The sequence below is a fragment of the Camelina sativa genome, chromosome 19 (assembly GCF_030686135.1).
Source record: "Camelina sativa cultivar CO46 ecotype springtype chromosome 19, ASM3068613v1".
In the NCBI taxonomy this organism is placed as follows: Eukaryota; Viridiplantae; Streptophyta; class Magnoliopsida; order Brassicales; family Brassicaceae; genus Camelina; species Camelina sativa.
The window spans coordinates 5,433,405-5,451,657 of record NC_141898.1 but is presented as its reverse complement, the minus strand read 5'-3'; the positions used below and the strand labels follow the sequence as shown (position 1 = coordinate 5,451,657).

Sequence of the window (18,253 nt, the reverse complement as noted above, 5' to 3'; positions counted from 1 at the left end):
ATAAAGTAATCCAAAGAGAATGCCAATTTCAATTTATTTGAGAGGAAAAATGTCATTAATCCAAGTACACAATTACAGAATGGAGAAACTCAGGTTCTCTTTATTACAAACAGTGGGATATTTTACTGGCCAAAGACCCGCTTGGCACCGTCTACCGTGTTTCTGAGAAGCATTGCAACTGTCATTGGGCCTACACCACCAGGGACAGGCGTAATAAAGCCTGCAACTTTAGAAGCTTCTGCGAAATCAACATCTCCAACCAACCGGTATCCTGATTTCTTACTCGGGTCGCTGACTGCGTTAGTTCCAACATCAATTACCGCAGCCCCTGGCTTTATCCAGTCGCCCTTAATCTGAAAAGTAAAGACGAGAGTGTTTAAGAATTGAAAAAACTATTCACATTAATCTACATGAGGTAGATTGGATTTTGATCTAATAGACAATGAAAAAGCGTGAAATCACCATGTGGGCTTGTCCGCATGCAGCAATAACAATGTCAGCTTCCCGGATGATAGCCTCAGGATCCTTGGTGTGAGAATGTACAATGCTGACAGTAGCATCAGCCTTGAGCAATAGAAGTGAAACGGGTAAACCAACGATATTACTCCGACCTACAACAACTGCTCTTTGCCCCTTTATCTGTACACCGCTTCTCGCTAAGAGTTCCAAACATCCCTGTGCACACAACAAATCACCTGATTGTTGAGACAGAAGAAAAACTTGACACAAAACTTATAGCCGACAATTTTCTTGGAAGAGACTGAAGTCTGCATGCAAAGAAGGAGCAGTACCTTTGGGGTGCAAGGAAGGAAGAGTGGTTCTCTGCCTTTCATGGCTAGCTTACCAATATTAAGAGGATGGAAGCCATCGACATCTTTATCAATGCTGATAGCACCCAAAACATTCTCCTCATTAATATGTTTCGGCAATGGGAGTTGAACTAATATGCCTGCAAATCAAGTACCAAAGCTTTATTATAAACACGGGTGAGCAAGGATGTTCCCATTTACCAAAACAAGAGAACTGGATTAAACATTGAAGTTGCCATCTATAATTCAATGATAAGCATAATCTACAGAACAACTAACCATGGATATCTGGGTTTGAATTGAGTTCATGAACTTTGGTAATAAGATCAGCTTCAGAAACTTCCTCAGGTAGGCCCACATCAAATGACTTAATCCCAACCTCAGCGCATGCTTTCCTCTTTGTGTTCACATAGGTCTGTGAATCCTTTCGATCCCCGACAATAACTACCGCTAGTCCTGGGACCTGCACGAAAGGTAAAACCAAGACTCGATTGATTCTTGTGCTCGTATTCTAAATCGATTCAACCATTCTTTTACACTCTCTCTTCCCTTCTACTTCATTACAAGGATACCAAACCATATAAACTTAGCACACCATCTGTCTGATATTTAGACATAACAGTATTCTACTTGAAGTAATGCAGACAGGTCAAAGATCCAGGAAAACAAGAGAACAGTGAAAAGACATCACACACACCAAAGGCAACAAAAACAATTTTTTGCAGAACTAGAAGTAACAAATCATTCATTGATTTAACTATAAACTGGAGCTAACATCTTATGATCAATCAATCACGCTTCTTTAAGAAGAAACAGAAGAGAGACATATCAAGATTAAGAAACTGTGATTCATACATAAAGATGCGTCCTATATATACCTTGCCGTGTTTCTCGAATAGACCGCGAACTTCCTCGGCGATCTCTGATCTGATGGTATGAGCAATCTCCTTACCGTCGATAATCTTCGCCGTCTGATCAGATGGTGACGCCATGATGATAATATCTGATCCTATGATTGATTAGTGCATCCACTCACACTCGGAAGACCAAGAGAAGACTTAAATCTGAATCCATCCGCGGATAAGGACACTCCTACTCCTGCAACCAAACGCGAGATCCAAAACTTAGACGAACGACGTCGTAATAAAAAGTGGGCCTAATCATAACTCTCACGAGGCTTTGTCGCGGTCACGAAAACCCAGACGGCGTTAATGGGCCCACTTCCGTCTGTTTTAACACTCTCGCCGTGACGGCGAATCTTTTTCCCTCCCAGTGTTTCACGCAAACAGTAAGTAAGGTTTGGGCGGTAAAATTGGGTCATAGATGGGTACGTGTCGAGTTATGAGTGGATGTAAGTGCGCGTATATAGTTGTATACGCATGTGTATGTATTCGCCGTGTTGTTTTTCCCGCGCGAGATTATATCCTTTTCTAGGGTTTGCCGCATAATCAGCCCCCATTCATTCTAGAGAGAGAGAGAGAGAAGAGGGCTAATTTTTATTTGTAGGATTTACGGAGATCTCTCGCTCCTTTTTTTTTCCAGTGGTTCTTCTGAATTCGTCGGCGTTACCAGTGTGAGTTCTTGAAAAAAAAAATTAGATCTTCTGCTCAGCTTTTTAATCGGAGACGTTTGGTTTTTTGGGATCTGTGTTACAATTAAAAAAAAAAAGGTAAGATCTTTCTCTCTTTTTTTTTCTTCTGCTTATCCTTTGATTCGATTTTTTTTTTGTGTGGGTTTAATCTGATTTTTTTTTCTTCTAATTGGATGTTTCGCTGTTCGATTGCAACTTTGAGAGAATTTTAATTAAAAATTTGTGTAATTTTTTCCAGAGTTAAGGTTTTGAGATTAGTTCCCAATTTCTCTTTTTTGTTTTGTTCTGCCCCAAATTTTCGTATTTTCTGAATTGGGAAATTTGCGAGTTTGTCTACAAATCGGTGTCTTCTTCCGTATGGGTTTGATGTGGTTTCTATTGAAAGTTCAATGTATGATTAAATCAACAAGTCTTTTTTTTTTTTAGTAAAGTTGAACTGTTTAATTGGAGGTACAATTAGCTTAATTTTTCATGTTTTCAGCTGCATTGGAGAAGACTATGGAAGAAGTTCAACCTCCAGTGACTCCGCCCATTGACCCTAATGGGAAAAGAAGTGAAGCCTCTTTATTGGACATATGCGAGGTTTGTTACTTACTGTCTTTGGTCATCTGGTTGCATGTTGTTTAGTAATTTTTTATGACTAGATCTAATCCCTGGAGTTGATTTCTTATTTACAGAAAGTTCTATCTCTTGATGGGAGCACTTGTGACGAAGCTTTGAAGTTGTTTACTGAAACCAAACGAATTCTTTCAGCAAACATGTCTAACATTGGAAGTGGAACGGTGAAATTTTACACTTTTTTTTTTCTCTTACCTTCTTCTTTATCAGTTAACCGTATGGTTCACTATGACTTAACTCTGTTTTGCTCTTCTTATTAGAGGGAGGAAGTAGAGAGGTACTGGTTTGCTTTTATCCTCTATTCAGTGAAGAGGCTTAGTGTGAGAAAAGAAGGGGATGGTCAGTCAGTGTCTGGTGATAATGGGTTTAATCTATGTCAGATACTGAGGGCTCTTAAGCTTAAGTATGTAATGCTCATTTTCGTCCTTCCTTACCATTCTTTAGTTCGTTTGAAGTGATAATATTCCTTTTTTCCTGTTTTCAGTATTGTGGATTTTTTTAAAGAGTTACCTCAGTTTGTGGTCAAGGCTGGATCTGTACTAGGTGAACTTTATGGCGCAGACTGGGAGAACAGACTTCAGGTACTGCCCAACTTCTTTATATTTACTCTTATTTTTAATCTGTCAGTGTTGTTAAATACGCTTCTCTTAACCTGTGTTACTTTACTTATTGCTAATGTTTACTTACTAGGCAAAGGAGTTGCAGGCAAACTTTGTGCATCTTACCCTACTAAGCAAGTGAGTTTAGCTCCCTTCCTTTGTTGCACTCTCTTACATTTTTTTTTTCTGATTTGTGTAGTAATAGAGATTTCATTTTTTAGACCTGATACTAAGAAGCAAAATTTTCTTCCTATGCAATAATCAGAAGATAGGCTTGCAGTATTCTTTCAAATTTCTGTTAATTTAAATTCAAATTTACAGATTTCTGGTTTTATGTGAATATTTCTGTGAATTGTTTTAAGGACTTGTTTAAGTATGATGTTTTTGGTACCTTTCCTTGGTAACAGACACTATAAACGTGGGTACGGGGAATTCTTCTTGACATATGATGCAAACGCAGAAAAGAACTCTGCGAACTCTTCTAGCTATTTGCCGGATAGTTATCGTTTTGGATGGCTACTCTTTTTGGCACTCCGAAACCATGCGTTTAGTCGATTTAAGGACCTCGTGACATGCTCAAATGGCCTAGTTTCTATATTGGTTAGTGACTACCTGTGATACTCTCCCTAATCTGTCATTCATTTTCGTCTTGCTGTACATTACTATTTGAAAGACACCTCATATTAAATAATGTAGTTAAGTGTAGGCTAACTCCTTTTTATCTTATCAGGCTATTTTGATCATACATGTTCCTTGTCGGTATAGAAATTTCAGCTTCCAAGATTCTTCTCGTTTTGGTGAGTGTTTATTTTTTCTTCTCTCCTGATAAGCATGGCAGCATGGAATGTTTATCCTCTATTTTCATTATGTGATGAATCTCAGTTAAGAAAGGCGACAAAGGTGTAGACTTGGTTGCATCACTATGCAAGATATATGACGCCTCAGAAGATGAGTTGAGGATAGTAATTGACAAGGCAAACAATCTGGTAGAAACAATATTGAAGAAAAAACCATCTCCAGCATCTGAGTGCCAAACTGACAAGCTAGATAATATTCACCCAGGTAGAGTCTAAAAACATTTTCCTTCTACAATTAAAGAGTCATGTGAGTTCACTGAACAGTTGCCTGATTGTTCTTCGATTATATACGGTGTTTTACTGCAGATGGCTTGACCTACTTTGAGGGTTTACTGGATGAGACGTCCATCTCAACTAGCTTGATTACACTAGAAAAGGATTACGATGATGCATTTTGTAGTAAAGGCGAACTCGATGAGAGGGTATTCATCAACGAAGAGGATAGCTTACTTGGATCTGGAAGCATATCTGCAGGAGCTGTAAATATTACTGGTGTCAAGAGGAAAATTGATGCTTTAGGCTCACCTGCAAGGACATTTATAAGCCCACTTTCTCCTCATAAGTCGCCTGCTGCTAAGACAAATGGTATTAGCGGTGCTAACAAGTTGACAGCAACACCAGTGAGCACAGCAATGACAACCGCCAAGTGGCTAAGGACTGTCATATGCCCGCTTCTGCCACAACCTTCTCCTGGATTGGAACATTTCCTTAAGTCATGTGATAGGGATATAACTAATGATGTCACACGAAGAGCACACATAATTTTGGAAGCTATATTTCCAAATAGTTCCCTTGGTGGCGGTGGAAGTTTGCAAGCTGTTGACTTGATGGATGACATATGGGCAGAGCAGCGGAGATTAGAAGCTCTCAAGTTATACTACAGAGTTCTTGAGGCAATGTGTAAAGCAGAAGCTCAGATTTTGCATGCGAATAATCTGAACTCTTTATTGACAAATGAGCGGTTCCATAGATGCATGCTTGCTTGCTCAGCTGAATTGGTACTGGCTACCCACAAAACCATAACAATGTTGTTCCCAGCTGTTTTGGAGAGGACTGGGATCACAGCTTTTGATCTCAGCAAGGTAATAGAGAGTTTCATCCGACATGAGGATTCTCTGCCTAGAGAGTTGAGACGGCATCTGAATTCACTGGAGGAACGACTTCTAGAGAGTATGGTATGGGAGAAAGGCTCTTCAATGTACAACTCTCTGATTGTTGCTAGGCCAGCGCTTGCATTGGAGATAAATCGGCTCGGGTTACTAGCTGAACCGATGCCATCTCTGGATGCAATTGCAGCACTTATTAATTTCTCTGAAGAAGTACATAATGCATCATCTGTTCAAAAGCATGAAACTTGTCCAGGTAATTTTATTTGTTTTTGAAGAAAATCAGTTTTGTAACCTGCTGTTAATGGTGTGATTTTCTTACCCAAACTTGTCAAATTTACTGCCATATAGGACAAAATGGGGGGATTAGATCGCCCAAAAGATTATGTACTGAATACCGCAGCATTCTGGTTGAACGCAATTCCTTTACATCACCAGTAAAGGATCGTCTGTTGGCCTTAGGCAACGTGAAATCTAAAATGCTGCCACCTCCGTTGCAGTCTGCATTTGCCAGGTACATTTTCAGTTATTATGGGTAGAAATGGCAAGTTAGTATACCTTTTTAGTTGTCCCTGTACTTCTTAAGTTTACCTTTTCCGGATTTATGTCCACAGCCCAACACGGCCCAACCCAGGAGGTGGAGGAGAAACTTGTGCAGAAACTGGAATCAATATTTTCTTCACAAAGGTAGGTCAATGAGATCTTTGGATATACTACTAATTGTTTGGTTGGATGTACTATAAAACATGGTATGGATTCATTATTTTCGTCTGGCAAATGTTTTAATGGTCCTACTCACTATATGGTGGCTCTTCCCAGATTAATAAATTGGCTGCTGTCAGAATCAATGGAATGGTGGAAAGACTACAGCTTTCACCGCAAATAAGGGAGAACGTATATTGTCTCTTCCGACATGTACTTGCTCAGCGGACTTCTCTTTTATTCAATCGACACATTGACCAGATCATTCTCTGTTGCTTCTATGGAGTGGCCAAGGTGAGTAGAGTGATTCAAAGGTCTTAACTTTATGTCATCTGGTTTATAATGGCTTCTCCTCCGCTTACACTTTTTCTATTAATCACCTTGTAGATATCCCAAATGAGCCTGACTTTTAGGGGAATTATATACAACTACCGGAAACAACCACAGTGTAAACCATTAGTTTTCCGCAGCGTTTATGTGGATTCGTTACAATGTCGCCGTCAAGGGGTATATACACTCTTAACCTGATGCTGAACAAGTCTCTTTACTCTGTGGAGAATACTGAAATTTGTGACAATGACTTGAACAGAGAATAGGGCCAGATCATGTTGACATCATCACATTCTACAATGAAATATTTATTCCCGCTGTAAAGCCGTTGCTGGTGGAGCTAGGTCCTGTGAGAAACGACCTGTCTGTAGAAGCCAATAATAAGCCTGAAGGTAACTAAGAAATTCCAAATAGATACTTGTTAGACGTAAGCTTTGTTTATAAATGTAATCCCCAAGTTAAGTAATCATCTTATTTTGGATTTACAGGTCAATGTCCCGGATCACCAAAGGTGTCTGTGTTTCCAAGTGTTCCAGACATGTCCCCTAAAAAAGTATCTGCAGTGCACAATGTTTATGTTTCTCCTCTTCGGGGATCAAAGGTTAGTACTCAAACTCTTTATTACTAAGTCTTGAGGAGGAGGTTGGTGACTTGATTGTTTGGTTACCTTCCACGTGTTGTGTGTTTGCAGATGGATGCTCTTATTTCACACAGCTCGAAGAGTTACTATGCTTGTGTTGGAGAGAGCACACATGCTTACCAGAGCCCTTCAAAGGACCTATCTGCCATCAACAACCGCTTGAACAAGTAAAAACAAAAAACATTTCTCATCAGCTTCTTCCTTAAAACCAATCACTAACCCAATTTCGTCTGGTGTCACAGCAGCAGCAGCAGCCGCAAGAGGACGCTAAACTTTGACGTAGAAGCAGGGCTGGTAAGCGATTCCATGGTAGCAAATAGCCTTTACCTCCAAAACCAAAATCAAAACCAAAATGGAAGCGATGCATCGTCCTCAGGTGCTGCGCCCCTTAAAACAGAGCCAACAGATTCATAGATTATCTTTCTCTATTTGCAACGCCAACTTCTCTTCAACTATAGCATCTGTAAATCCTATGTTGCAGAGTTTGCTTTTATGTTTAGCTTTCTAGTTTATAGTGATCACCTCAGGCTATGAGCGGATGGATCCCTTTGGTTTCTTTTTCTTATTTATCTAAGTTAAGTCGGTCTTAATAAGCGTTAATAAATGTTTTCTTTTTTTTCACTCTTTAATTTTAACTGTATCTTTCTAACTAAATTTGTTATCCACTATATATCTATATATATAAATAGGTTTTTTTTATTATTTATTGGATACGGTTAATAACAAACAAATTACGTGATTAGCAATACAGAGTATACTAGAAATGTAAAGGCCACCATTTGTAATAGTGTTTGGGCAGTGGACAGAAGTTTATATCTTTGATCATTTTAATCTTACTTTAATCCTTGGCCTTGTTTTCGGTCTGGTCTCCTCTGGTAAATGTTTGATTTTGTTATCGCCATTGCTTACAAAGAGGCAAAAGCGTTTCCTTAACTGTAAATATATTTAGAATTGTCTGAATAGTTGTCTGTCTTTCCTTCTCCATCTGTCTATAAATTTACGTCGCAAGACAACAATTTATGTCAGATTTCAGATGAACTTGATGCTCTAGCAATCTCATCTTACTAAAACTTCCTAAATTTAGAAAATAATGATATTACGGACTAAATTTAACAATCTTGCAACTTATGAAAAGTTCCTCGGCAAAATTGAGGAAAAGATTCTTACAATGGCTACAAAAACATTCATAGATTAAATATCTGAATTGGCCAACGACGCTTCTGACCCTTTGAGCTCAGCCCAGTAGCCTCTAAGGACACGTCAATGCTGCGATGCTCATACGATCGTGCAACACTCACACGTAGATGAATACTTGAGGCAGGAAACTCTTCGGTTCCAATGTCTCCTCTTCTGTCATCACCAGACAGAAGTGAGGCTGGTGCCATTGAGATTGGTTCTTGAAAAGTTAAAACAGTCTGAGCCCAGTGTGTTGGGGGAGTGTAGGGTGATGTAGATAGTACAGTCGGGTTTTCCTTGCAGAACCTATTAGTGAAACCTGTGTCGAACCACAACACAACACCATGGCACAACCTAGTTTTTGCTTCTGACTCAATGGGCTTCAGCGTTGCGGTTGCTGTGAAATCCACTTCATTCGGTTTCATGGTAGCCAGGTCAAATGTCTAGAAACAAAGAAACATAGAAATTCAAGGAAATTAATTTCAAAGTTTTTTTCTGGTTCTGGCAAAACCAAAGAAAGTTTGATCTTTCAAACCTGAAGAAGGGCGGGCTCTGTCACTAAATCACGCTCCTCTATAACGTCAACAATGGGAAGTCGAGCAGTATCTTCAAGAATTTCCTTACCAATTGAAGACATGTCAAAGCCATAGACATCTTCCCAGAAAGGAAGACCTGTGGCACCTTTTCCAAATCCGGCAACATACTGATCCAAGAAGAAAAAAGGGATAAAACTCATCAAGACGATTTTCACGAGAGAAACAACATTTGAAGGACAAAAGATAAGTTTTTACCATGGTGGCCGTGTCAGGGAGGATTGCACCTCCAGGTTTCAACCACCGATCTCTTGCATAGAGCACAGAACTGAGCATTGACTCATATAAAAGGCAGTATCCCATCCATTCGCTGACTAACACATCAACACTATGAGGTTCAATCTGTATTGATTTATCTAGCTCTTCAACCATTGAGTGTGCAACTTCAAGTACCCCATTATGCTCGTTGTCATTGAATACTTTGTTATCCTTCGCAATCTGCTTGCAAAAAATGGTCAACCAGGCAAAGAATTAATACATACGAGGGAAAAAGACAAATAATGAAAATCTTGTAGCAAGTAGTAAAAGGTAACCTTAGTAGCAACTTCGGCCATCTTCTCACTAGCTTCAACTGCAACTACCCTTGAAGCCCCAGCTTTAGCAGCAAAGAGACTGCAGACAAAGGCAAATTGGTTATTGCATGCACACTAAAAGAAGTACCAAAAGTATGAGTTAAACAATCAAAGGATCTGCATAGTTGGGAAGGAAATTCTAAGAAAGCCTTCAGAATATGAAACAAAAGAGGTAAACAGAACCACCAGATAAGAAGACTATAAAACAAATCACATGTTTTAGCCTTGAAATCAAGATGCAACTGCTGGAAAATGAGGGAAAAGTTTCCCTAAGAGATTGAGAAGAAACCTAAAGGAGATAGCCACTACAGAGTGAGCAAGATAGCTACTAACTCACCTCAATATCCCAGTTCCACAACCAACATCCATTACAACAGAGCCACTCAAGAGAGTAGGATTCTTCATAAGTGCATCTCTGTATGCTTCTGTTCTAACCTGTTAAAGACATCAGAAAAATTGAATAAAATCTGACAGCGGACAGAGAGTGGTCATATTCTGCAAGTGCATGTTAGTTAATGTGGACATGATTCCAGAAAAGATTAGTGCATTACCTTATCACTAAGCATCTCCTTGTGAATGCCGAACGAACTATAAGATCCAAAATAGTTTTCATTCACCTTTCTAATGTTCCTATTAACTAGTCTTCCATCACAAACCTTTGGTTCTGCATCTTTCCCATTAACTAACAAATCATCCGCAGAACTTTGCTCCTTCAGACCATTGCAGTTTGAAAGCAAAGTTACATCCTTACTTCCATTTATATTGCGTTTATCACTGCTCAACATTGACGTTTCCCCTAAAGCCTCAACATCAATGCTTAAATCCCCAAGTTTCTGCAAATCCTCCATCACTTCGTCTCTGTCAAACGTGTCTTCTTCTTCACCATCTTCCTCATCATCAGCAAATGAGTACAAAAGTGAATCCTCCTGCGAAAAGGGCTTCAGATACTTCTCTTCATCCCAAGGAAACTTAACATCCTTGAAATCACCAGCTTCAATCCTCCAACTCAAACATTTGTTCTCAGCCACCTGGTTGCATTAAAAAGGAATCAACTTTAAGCAAAATAACAAAACTTTGGAAAGCAAAAAAGAAGAAGCAAAAAAAAAAACACAAACATGTGAGCGGATATAGTTGATGAGCTTAAACGAAGAGTAGAAATCGAGCTTCAGTTCCTTTCTAACTCCACGGAAATCAAACCCGTGGCTCAGACGACAGTGTTCGAAGAGCGAATCACAGGAAGTGTAGTGAGAATCACAAAACAAACACAGGAAATCAGATTCAGAGCCGTCATCCTCCTCTCCTCCTCCCACTCCGACGCCATTATCATCTGCTTTCCAATCTCCCCAGTCTCCGTCGTCCGAGAAGTTATCTTCTTCATCATCGCTGTAGTTGAGAATCTCGTCCTTCACCATTGTCGCCGACATGAGAAGGATGAATCAGTAGTACGGCGCCAAGTTCTCAAGAGAGGGTTTAAGAAGCGGAGACACCCCGGCGGGACTGTAAGCAAATTACCTTCTTACCCTTTTCTGGTTCAACCAAATCTGACTTAAATCCAGAGAGTAAACCGAAACTAACCGGAAATAATTACGACTTGTTGTCTCCCCCACCTTAAGGGCCCATTATCCCATTAGCAACTTAGTCTGAAACGATAGGCCTATAAGCCCATTAGCCACTCAGTCTCAAACGATGTCGTTTGGTAACTGTGGAAGCAATCAGATAGTCTCCGATGGTTCCCATTCTCAAATCCGGCAACTGTGTTTTTTCTCAGGTAGACAAAATTCGCGAATCCATAGATCAGAAATGGCGGCACCTTTCACGTTGAGGAAGATTGGTGTACCACCGAACTCAGCTAACCTGACGGAAGCTCGTCGCCGTGTTTTCGATTTCTTTAGAGCTGCATGTAGATCTATCCCCACAATCATGGACATTTACAATCTTCAAGATGTCGTCGCGCCTTCTCAGCTCCGATTTGCAATCTCTGCTCAGATTCGGAACAACGCTCACATCACCGACCCGAAGGTACTTCCCTTGATTTCACTCTGATTAACCCCAGGACAAGGGTCCTCTCTGCGATTGCCGGAGATGGAATCAATTTAGTCTCCCCTAAATTGGTCATACGTCTTGGTAGGATTGGATTGGTTACCACATTGACCCAAAAATGAGCTTTTTTCTTATTTGTTAAGCTGATTTAGAGTTTATTTCTGCTTTGTACAAAAGCTTACACCTTTAACCGTCTGGAATTTAGGGAAGTAGTTAATGCGAACGAAGCCTTGATTTATGGGTAGTCTAATCTTATGAACTATAAAGTGTCTTGTGGATTGGGTGCTGGGTGTTGATTTCTTAAGAGTGAAAAGGTGGGCGCTTTACTGGTTATATTCTGCTTAAGCTTTGTTACCTTGTGGTTCCTTTGTGTCTTGCATAGGAGAGCGAGTCTGTTGTCATCAGTAGACTAAACCCGCTACAACATTGTATACTTCGAATCAAAAATGGAGTTCTTTCTCGTAATATGACTAACAGCGTTGTTGGCTTTTGGTACCAAAGTTAATATTTGTTTTGTTTGTATTTTGAACCATCAATTGATAGCATCTTCTTGAGTATGATTGCAGTGATCTCGGGGGGTCTTTTTTTTTTAGTTGGCTGTCTTTTAAGGTGCTTTTAGAATGCAATATAGTTCTGATTGAGGTGTTTCTTCCGCAGGTAATTGATCTTCTATTATTCAAGGGAATGGAAGAGCTGACTGACATTGTGGATCACGCAAAGCAGCGCCATCACATCATCGGTCAATATGTGGTAGGTGAAGGTCTCGTGCAGAATACTGGAAACAAGGATCAAGGGAGGACTGATTTTCTCAAGAATTTCTACACCAGCAACTACTTTTGAACTGGTGATGTTTGCTTTTCAAGTTTCACATAAGCTGTACTGGTTATGCTGCTTCAGTTCATGCTCAAGTTTTGCATAAGCCTTGCCAGTATTGTATTGTCGACTTTTGGAAGAAATCTTCTTCCCGAAAATAATTAGATCTTTTCATTTGTATGAGCATTTTCTTTGACTCAGGCTGGTTATGCATAGTACTAGCCAAACCTCTGTGAGATTGTATCTGTGACAGTGTTTGCTGGGCAAATCTTTCTATGAATCCAAGATACACAATATGATGTCTTTTTTTAACTCTCTATATAAATTGAATTGGTCTGTTTGAGATTTGATCATACAATCGAAGTTCCTGAACGGATCCCATCTTCTGTCATGTTCCACCTTACACTGATGACCTATCTGTATTCAACATTCAAAGACCTATGAACATTCACTCCCTATAAACTACACAACCTGATGGCTAAAGATTACAACAAACACCACACTCAAAGTCTTTGGAGATCCCAGAAAACCATTTTCAAAATCTGTAGTCTTCTTTCCCAAAATATTGCTTTTGGTAAGAATCTGAGAAGGCCTTGCTTTGTGATCTCTTCGAAGGAGTATCCCTCCCTATTTGAGTCATAAGATTATGTATAGAGCTTTATTCTTGTGTATCACTCTCTTGGCCGGGCAAGCCACAAGGAACTAAGAGCACGTAATCGAGATGAATAATCATGTATGGCAAGAAGAGCACGAGCTGACTGACGCGTTGTCAACACTCTAAGCATCTGCTGCAGCGTTTGCAGTCTCAAGTTATCAGCCTGCCACCAAGAAATGCCCTATGAACTCCATTACAGACAGATTCCTATATATATGATTTATTTCTTTGTAACAATACATCTCGTTATATATCTCACGATAGTATCCACATTTCAAACGTACCTGGCGGATGAATCCTTCGAGGGTGCCTAACTGCCCCATTGCCATGGCCATCTGACCCATGTAGCTCGCAACATTATCAGATGAAGTGGAACCAAGAGTACCACTGGATAAAGTATCAGCTAGGGATTGCTGTAAACTTTCCATCCCTTGAGATAGCGCATCTTCCGCCTGCTGCGACGTCTGCTGCAAGCTATTTAAGCCCATTACCTGTCGTTCGGTCATGGGCTCTAGCTGATTCGCAAGAAGCTGTTGTGAAAACATAAACATACCGGCTCAATTAAATTGGTCTGACCATCAAAATTTTCTCTGTGAACTTGTAAAGAGATTACCTTGAGAAGTTCGGATGAGCGGAACCCGCCAAGCCACAAGAAACATCTCTCAGCTGGTGTTTTCCACATTCCAGATAACAAGTGGAAGACATCATTTTTAGCTGCATTGCTCTTAATCCTGAAAAGCTCCTCATAGTGAGCCATCACTCCATCTACAATTGTCCGGAGCTCAGTATCACCTGCATGAGCATTCAGAGCAGATCTCAGCTCATTCATTTGCTTGTTCTTTTCTTCAAGCCACCGTGAATGTTCGGCATCAAATGCCAAAGCCCCTGCAAAAAGACAAGTATACTAGATCAAGAACAAACCCACAATACTTACACCTTGCAGACCTCAGCCTACACCAGCGCAAACTATATGAACTTCAGTATTGATATCACCATTACTTTAATTTCTTATCCGAATCATCACTGACTCTTGAAACTATAAACTCTAATAAGCGTTAGCAACTTAGCATATTGCCATGAGATGAACTTAGCATATTGCCATGAGATGACTTATGCTGATAACGAGTAGAGTATATATACACACTTATCTTACCTATAAATTACAAACTAAAAGGATCAATCTGAAAAGTAAAAACTAACAGAGAAGAAACAACCCACCATTTCCACCAGTAGAATGAGCTTGGTCTCCTGAACTTGAGATAAAAACCCCCTAAAATTAAAAAGGAAAGAAAATTATATATATAGAATTTATGTTTACAGAAGTGACAGATACACTGTCATCACAACGAATCTGATAATAACCAGAAAATAATACTCTTTATGCTATCAGGATCCAATGAACAAACCAGAAGGACCTAAGGATTACTTTTAAAGCATTACCATCCCACCTTTAACCAACAAAACTATCTATGACCCATAATTCTGTTACCTCCTCCATTTCAGCTAATCCAAGACTCAACTAACTTGTTAACTGACTATTCGTTATACGTTGAACTGGCATTAGGCGTTGGCTGAGGTCTCTTTTTATCTTCTTTATAGAGAGTTGCTTAAACAGAATCAAACCAAACAAGAAAGTAGAGTTAAACCTGCTGTCTTGCTCTTTGCAACTCCTGCTCAAGTTGAGTCAGCTTTAATCGACTATTCTCCAGCTGCTGAACATACGCCTGGAGGAAATAGTAACTTTTTTAAGGTAATGGCAAATAGACATTCTTCTAGAGATGTTGTAAGAAAGTAAGAGGAATATATAATAAATATCAAAACAAGAACAGATGCAAGATATACCTTCTTTCTCAATCGGCTTTTTCTTGCTGCCTCACGATTTTGAGCAAGCCTACGAAGGGTCTATGGATCAAAATAAAAAGGAAACAGAACAGATTACGAATACGCGCAATACAAACAGCTACTTGTTCATCCACAGAGAAGAATTTTATCACCTTTTGATCCAACTTATCCTTTGATCGGTCACTGGAATCAGACGCAGCAGCAAGCATCATTTGCCCTCTCTCAGACTGCAATTAACATCAGGAATTACTATGTCATTCAAAAATTTTCCGTTTGGTGAACATAAACAAATGATTTGTCCTGTGGATTTGGCTCTACCGGTAGATCGTCCCAAGTTTTACCAAGGGAACCCGGTTCAAGCTTCCCACGAGTGACATTTTCGAGAAAATACAATAATAAAACGATTAGATGCAGATTACGAGCTAACCCCCTGATCTCTATGATCTGTATCGCCATCAGTTGAGACATCAGTCCTTGAACTGGTATCAGCCATATTGCTTTCTATAGTGTTTACTTGATGCAGAGACTATCCACTTGTGCTCCCTTTTGATGTAGCACTTTATGTTTATTTACCTCTAGTGTTAAAACTTTACATTAGAGGGAGCAACGACTGCCAAGAAGAAATGAAGATGAGGGAAATTATTAGATACCAGGGTGAATAAACATTAAACCAGAAGAGAGAAACTAAACACCTTACCAAAACAACCAATACATATGGAAAAGGAACAACCAGTGAACCATTGACTGTGCTGAATGAAAAAATAAACAGTTAAAAGTACCATCTCTTTTGCTACCATAGTTTTATATTATCCATAAAGCATTTGTCTCATCCAAATTAAAAAGAATGCAAAATGGTCCTTACTATTGAACACCAAAGAAAGTTTTATAACAAAGATATAGATAACACTCGAAGGAGCTTTAGAGGGTAGTATATTCTAAAAAGAGGATCAAAGTTCTTTTTTTGTTAGGATCAAAGCTTAGCATCTACAAAAAAACTCTTTTGCAACGAAAAATCAATGCTCTTAGAGACATAGCAAGCAAAGGTAACTGAAAGACATAAAGGAATCTTAAAGCAGGATACTAGAAAAGAGAAATGAACCCTTGATGATTACAAAGATACTGATAACAAGAGACGGAGCTTAAAGGGGATCTGTATAGACAGAGGATCAAGGCTTGGCATCTAACAAGGAGCTCTTTTTCAACGATAATCCAACGCTCTAAATCCTACCCCACAACCACCTAGATGCCAAAGACGAAGAAGAAATCAAGAGTGCAAGCCAAAGCTAATTGAAAGGAGAATAATACTATATGTATGTGTCAGGGATATAAAGGAAAGCGATACAATTTTCGTAGGAAACTTAATATACTGCTAGACGACTCCACTAGTAACTAGTAACTAAAATACGCAATAAAAACACTAGCCCTGCATAAAACTATGTTTACCAAAGCAACTCACTGAGGCACCGAGAAGAAAGAAAACCCAAGATAATTCTATCCAACCAAACAAGTAGGTTCCGAAAAGTCGTCTAAGATTGATTAACTACGTTCAGACATTCCTCTTAGCCAATAGATCGAAGTCAACACTAGTGGAATTATGTAAATGCAAAGACAAAAAGCTGCCTCAGTTTGGAATTTAGGCACACTCACAAGAATCACTTGGCTGACAGAAACTGGCTTAAGTCACACTTCAGTAGCTTAACTAACTGAGTATTTTTAGGAATTGGAGTAGGAACGAAGACAACGGTTGAAGTACTAACATCGACTGAAACGATAATAAACAGCGGATTCAAAATCGAACACAAGCGAGAAATAAGCTTATAGCAGCTCATCACTCAAATCAATTAACTGACCACAGAGGATTCAAAATCTATTCTCTTATCAGAATCCAACAGACACATGAAATTCAAAGCATACTAACATTTGAAATTCAATATTTTTTCAAGAGAATTAGATGGATTTTAGTAGCTGAAAACGTCATCAAATGAACAAACAAAAAAGTATGAAACTGTTTAAGCTTCTGAAAGTCAACTAGGTCTTAATCTCCAAGGCAAACACACAAAGTGAAAGAGAAAAGAAAAAAAAAAAAAAAAAAGTAAGCTTTCCAATCACAAAAGTAAAACAAAGAACGAGGAAACTTCAGACAAGAATTAATAAAATAAAAACAAAAACCAGAGGATACAAAGAGCTGGAGAAAGCAAGAAAGCTCACCTGAGAAACGAATTCTTCTGTCTGAGTAAAAAAGGTTGTCCGAAATCGGATTGAAGGAAGAAGCAGAGAGAGACACGATCCCGTAGTTTCAATCACCGAGACGTCGTTTTGTCTACAAAAAAAACCCACCATCCCCAAAAGAACATCGAACGGGAAATTGCAAACTTAACCCCCATACTATTCTTATTACCACCAATTAACCTCTATATTCATAAAATTACAAAGTAGGTGGGCAAAAAAACCAAACCGAAATAAATGGTTTGGTTTGGTTATGGTTAAGTCTAAAAATCCGTTTGGTTTTTATTTTAATTAACTATTTGGTTTAGGTTTGGTCTGGTTAAAAACCGTAAAACCGAATGATTTTTTTGGTATTTTATAAAAATTTAGGATAATTAGATATAATTAGTTTTTTCAACTTATAAATTTATATTGGGGCGGATAACCAATCTGTTATTTTCTTCACCGACTGCTCCGACTTAGTGAAGATGGTGTCTTCGCCTTCCGAGTGGCCAACTTTTACACCTTATCTGGAGGACATCCAGACGGATAAAGAGGAGTTTGTCTCCTTTTCATTAGTCTACGTCCCGCGCTCACATAATGGTAAAGCGGATAATTTTGCGTGACGCGTTCGCACAGTTCCGCATTTAGTTACCTATGTAAATAATGTCCATTCGTATTGGCTTGTTTGAGCCAATCTTATTTCCTCTGTTGTCACAAATATATATATATATATATATATATATATATATATTGTATAACAATATCAGTAATTTTTTTCTTTATTGGGCTTATAGTTATTGATCTCCAAGTTTTTTTTTTGGTTTTTTTTTCAGGTTTTCTTTTTCAATAACCTTTATTTTTTAAAAGTTTAAATTTCAGTTAAGTATTTGGGTTTACAAAACTATATTTGGATTCAATTTTTTTTTAATTATGTTTAGGTTTTACTTTTATGCTTATTTTTAAGTTATGTATCAACTATCTATTTTTTAAAGTATAGAATAACCGTTAAAAACAGGGACCAAACCGAAACCAAACCAAACCGTTATACGTATGGTTTTTATATGCTTTCATTTTTGATAAAACAGAAAAAACCATAAACCAA

General features: G+C 38.8%; 5 protein-coding genes across 11 annotated transcripts; 2 read left to right on the top strand and 3 right to left on the bottom strand.

Annotated features, from left to right (window-relative positions):
* Positions 1-6: 6 nt before the first annotated feature.
* On the bottom strand, positions 7-2,096 carry LOC104764994 (bifunctional protein FolD 2-like). Its single transcript, XM_010488625.2, has 5 exons — positions 1,688-2,096; positions 1,089-1,272; positions 792-949; positions 463-675; positions 7-353 (listed from the first exon to the last, which is right to left on the bottom strand). Exons 1-5 carry the CDS (start codon positions 1,799-1,801, stop codon positions 123-125), a joined length of 900 nt encoding a protein of 299 aa, XP_010486927.1. The 5' UTR covers positions 1,802-2,096; the 3' UTR covers positions 7-122.
* LOC104764989 (NADH dehydrogenase [ubiquinone] 1 alpha subcomplex subunit 6) lies at positions 1,280-12,758 on the top strand. The gene is made up of 3 exons (XM_087502786.1): positions 1,280-1,309; positions 11,314-11,612; positions 12,291-12,758. Exons 2-3 carry the CDS (start codon positions 11,394-11,396, stop codon positions 12,471-12,473), a joined length of 402 nt encoding a protein of 133 aa, XP_087358912.1. The 5' UTR covers positions 1,280-1,309; positions 11,314-11,393; the 3' UTR covers positions 12,474-12,758.
* LOC104764993 (retinoblastoma-related protein 1) lies at positions 2,206-7,950 on the top strand. 3 transcript variants are annotated; one of them, XM_019241477.2, is made up of 18 exons: positions 2,206-2,478; positions 2,882-2,982; positions 3,078-3,182; positions 3,279-3,421; positions 3,503-3,599; positions 3,709-3,755; positions 4,025-4,217; positions 4,348-4,414; positions 4,500-4,679; positions 4,781-5,836; positions 5,932-6,094; positions 6,195-6,267; positions 6,400-6,576; positions 6,670-6,789; positions 6,872-7,004; positions 7,101-7,213; positions 7,304-7,419; positions 7,498-7,950. In XM_019241477.2, exons 2-18 carry the CDS (start codon positions 2,899-2,901, stop codon positions 7,664-7,666), a joined length of 3,036 nt encoding a protein of 1,011 aa, XP_019097022.2. In that variant the 5' UTR covers positions 2,206-2,478; positions 2,882-2,898; the 3' UTR covers positions 7,667-7,950. The 3 variants fall into 3 exon arrangements, with proteins under 3 accessions (XP_019097022.2, XP_010486925.2, XP_019097021.2); XM_010488623.3 differs by having other exon boundaries at positions 7,495-7,950; XM_019241476.2 differs by lacking the exon at positions 2,206-2,478 and having other exon boundaries at positions 2,872-2,982; positions 7,495-7,950.
* Positions 8,332-11,348, bottom strand: LOC104764992 (putative protein arginine N-methyltransferase 3). Its single transcript, XM_010488621.3, has 7 exons — positions 10,709-11,348; positions 10,145-10,621; positions 9,931-10,028; positions 9,555-9,633; positions 9,220-9,459; positions 8,964-9,131; positions 8,332-8,871 (listed from the first exon to the last, which is right to left on the bottom strand). The coding sequence occupies exons 1-7, from the start codon at positions 11,015-11,017 to the stop codon at positions 8,437-8,439; spliced, it is 1,806 nt and encodes a 601-aa protein (XP_010486923.2). The 5' UTR covers positions 11,018-11,348; the 3' UTR covers positions 8,332-8,436.
* LOC104764990 (transcription factor TGA6) lies at positions 12,311-17,342 on the bottom strand. 5 transcript variants are annotated; one of them, XM_010488620.3, is made up of 10 exons: positions 17,152-17,306; positions 15,372-15,553; positions 15,262-15,337; positions 15,096-15,170; positions 14,944-15,003; positions 14,748-14,825; positions 14,320-14,371; positions 13,715-13,986; positions 13,386-13,631; positions 12,311-13,264 (listed from the first exon to the last, which is right to left on the bottom strand). In XM_010488620.3, the coding sequence occupies exons 2-10, from the start codon at positions 15,434-15,436 to the stop codon at positions 13,118-13,120; spliced, it is 1,071 nt and encodes a 356-aa protein (XP_010486922.1). In that variant the 5' UTR covers positions 15,437-15,553; positions 17,152-17,306; the 3' UTR covers positions 12,311-13,117. The 5 variants fall into 5 exon arrangements, with proteins under 5 accessions (XP_010486922.1, XP_010486920.1, XP_087358909.1 ...); XM_010488618.3 differs by lacking the exon at positions 15,262-15,337 and adding an exon at positions 15,641-15,687 and having other exon boundaries at positions 15,371-15,553; positions 17,152-17,282; XM_087502783.1 differs by adding an exon at positions 15,641-15,687 and having other exon boundaries at positions 15,262-15,553; positions 17,152-17,278.
* Between the last annotated feature and the right edge of the window lie 911 nt (positions 17,343-18,253).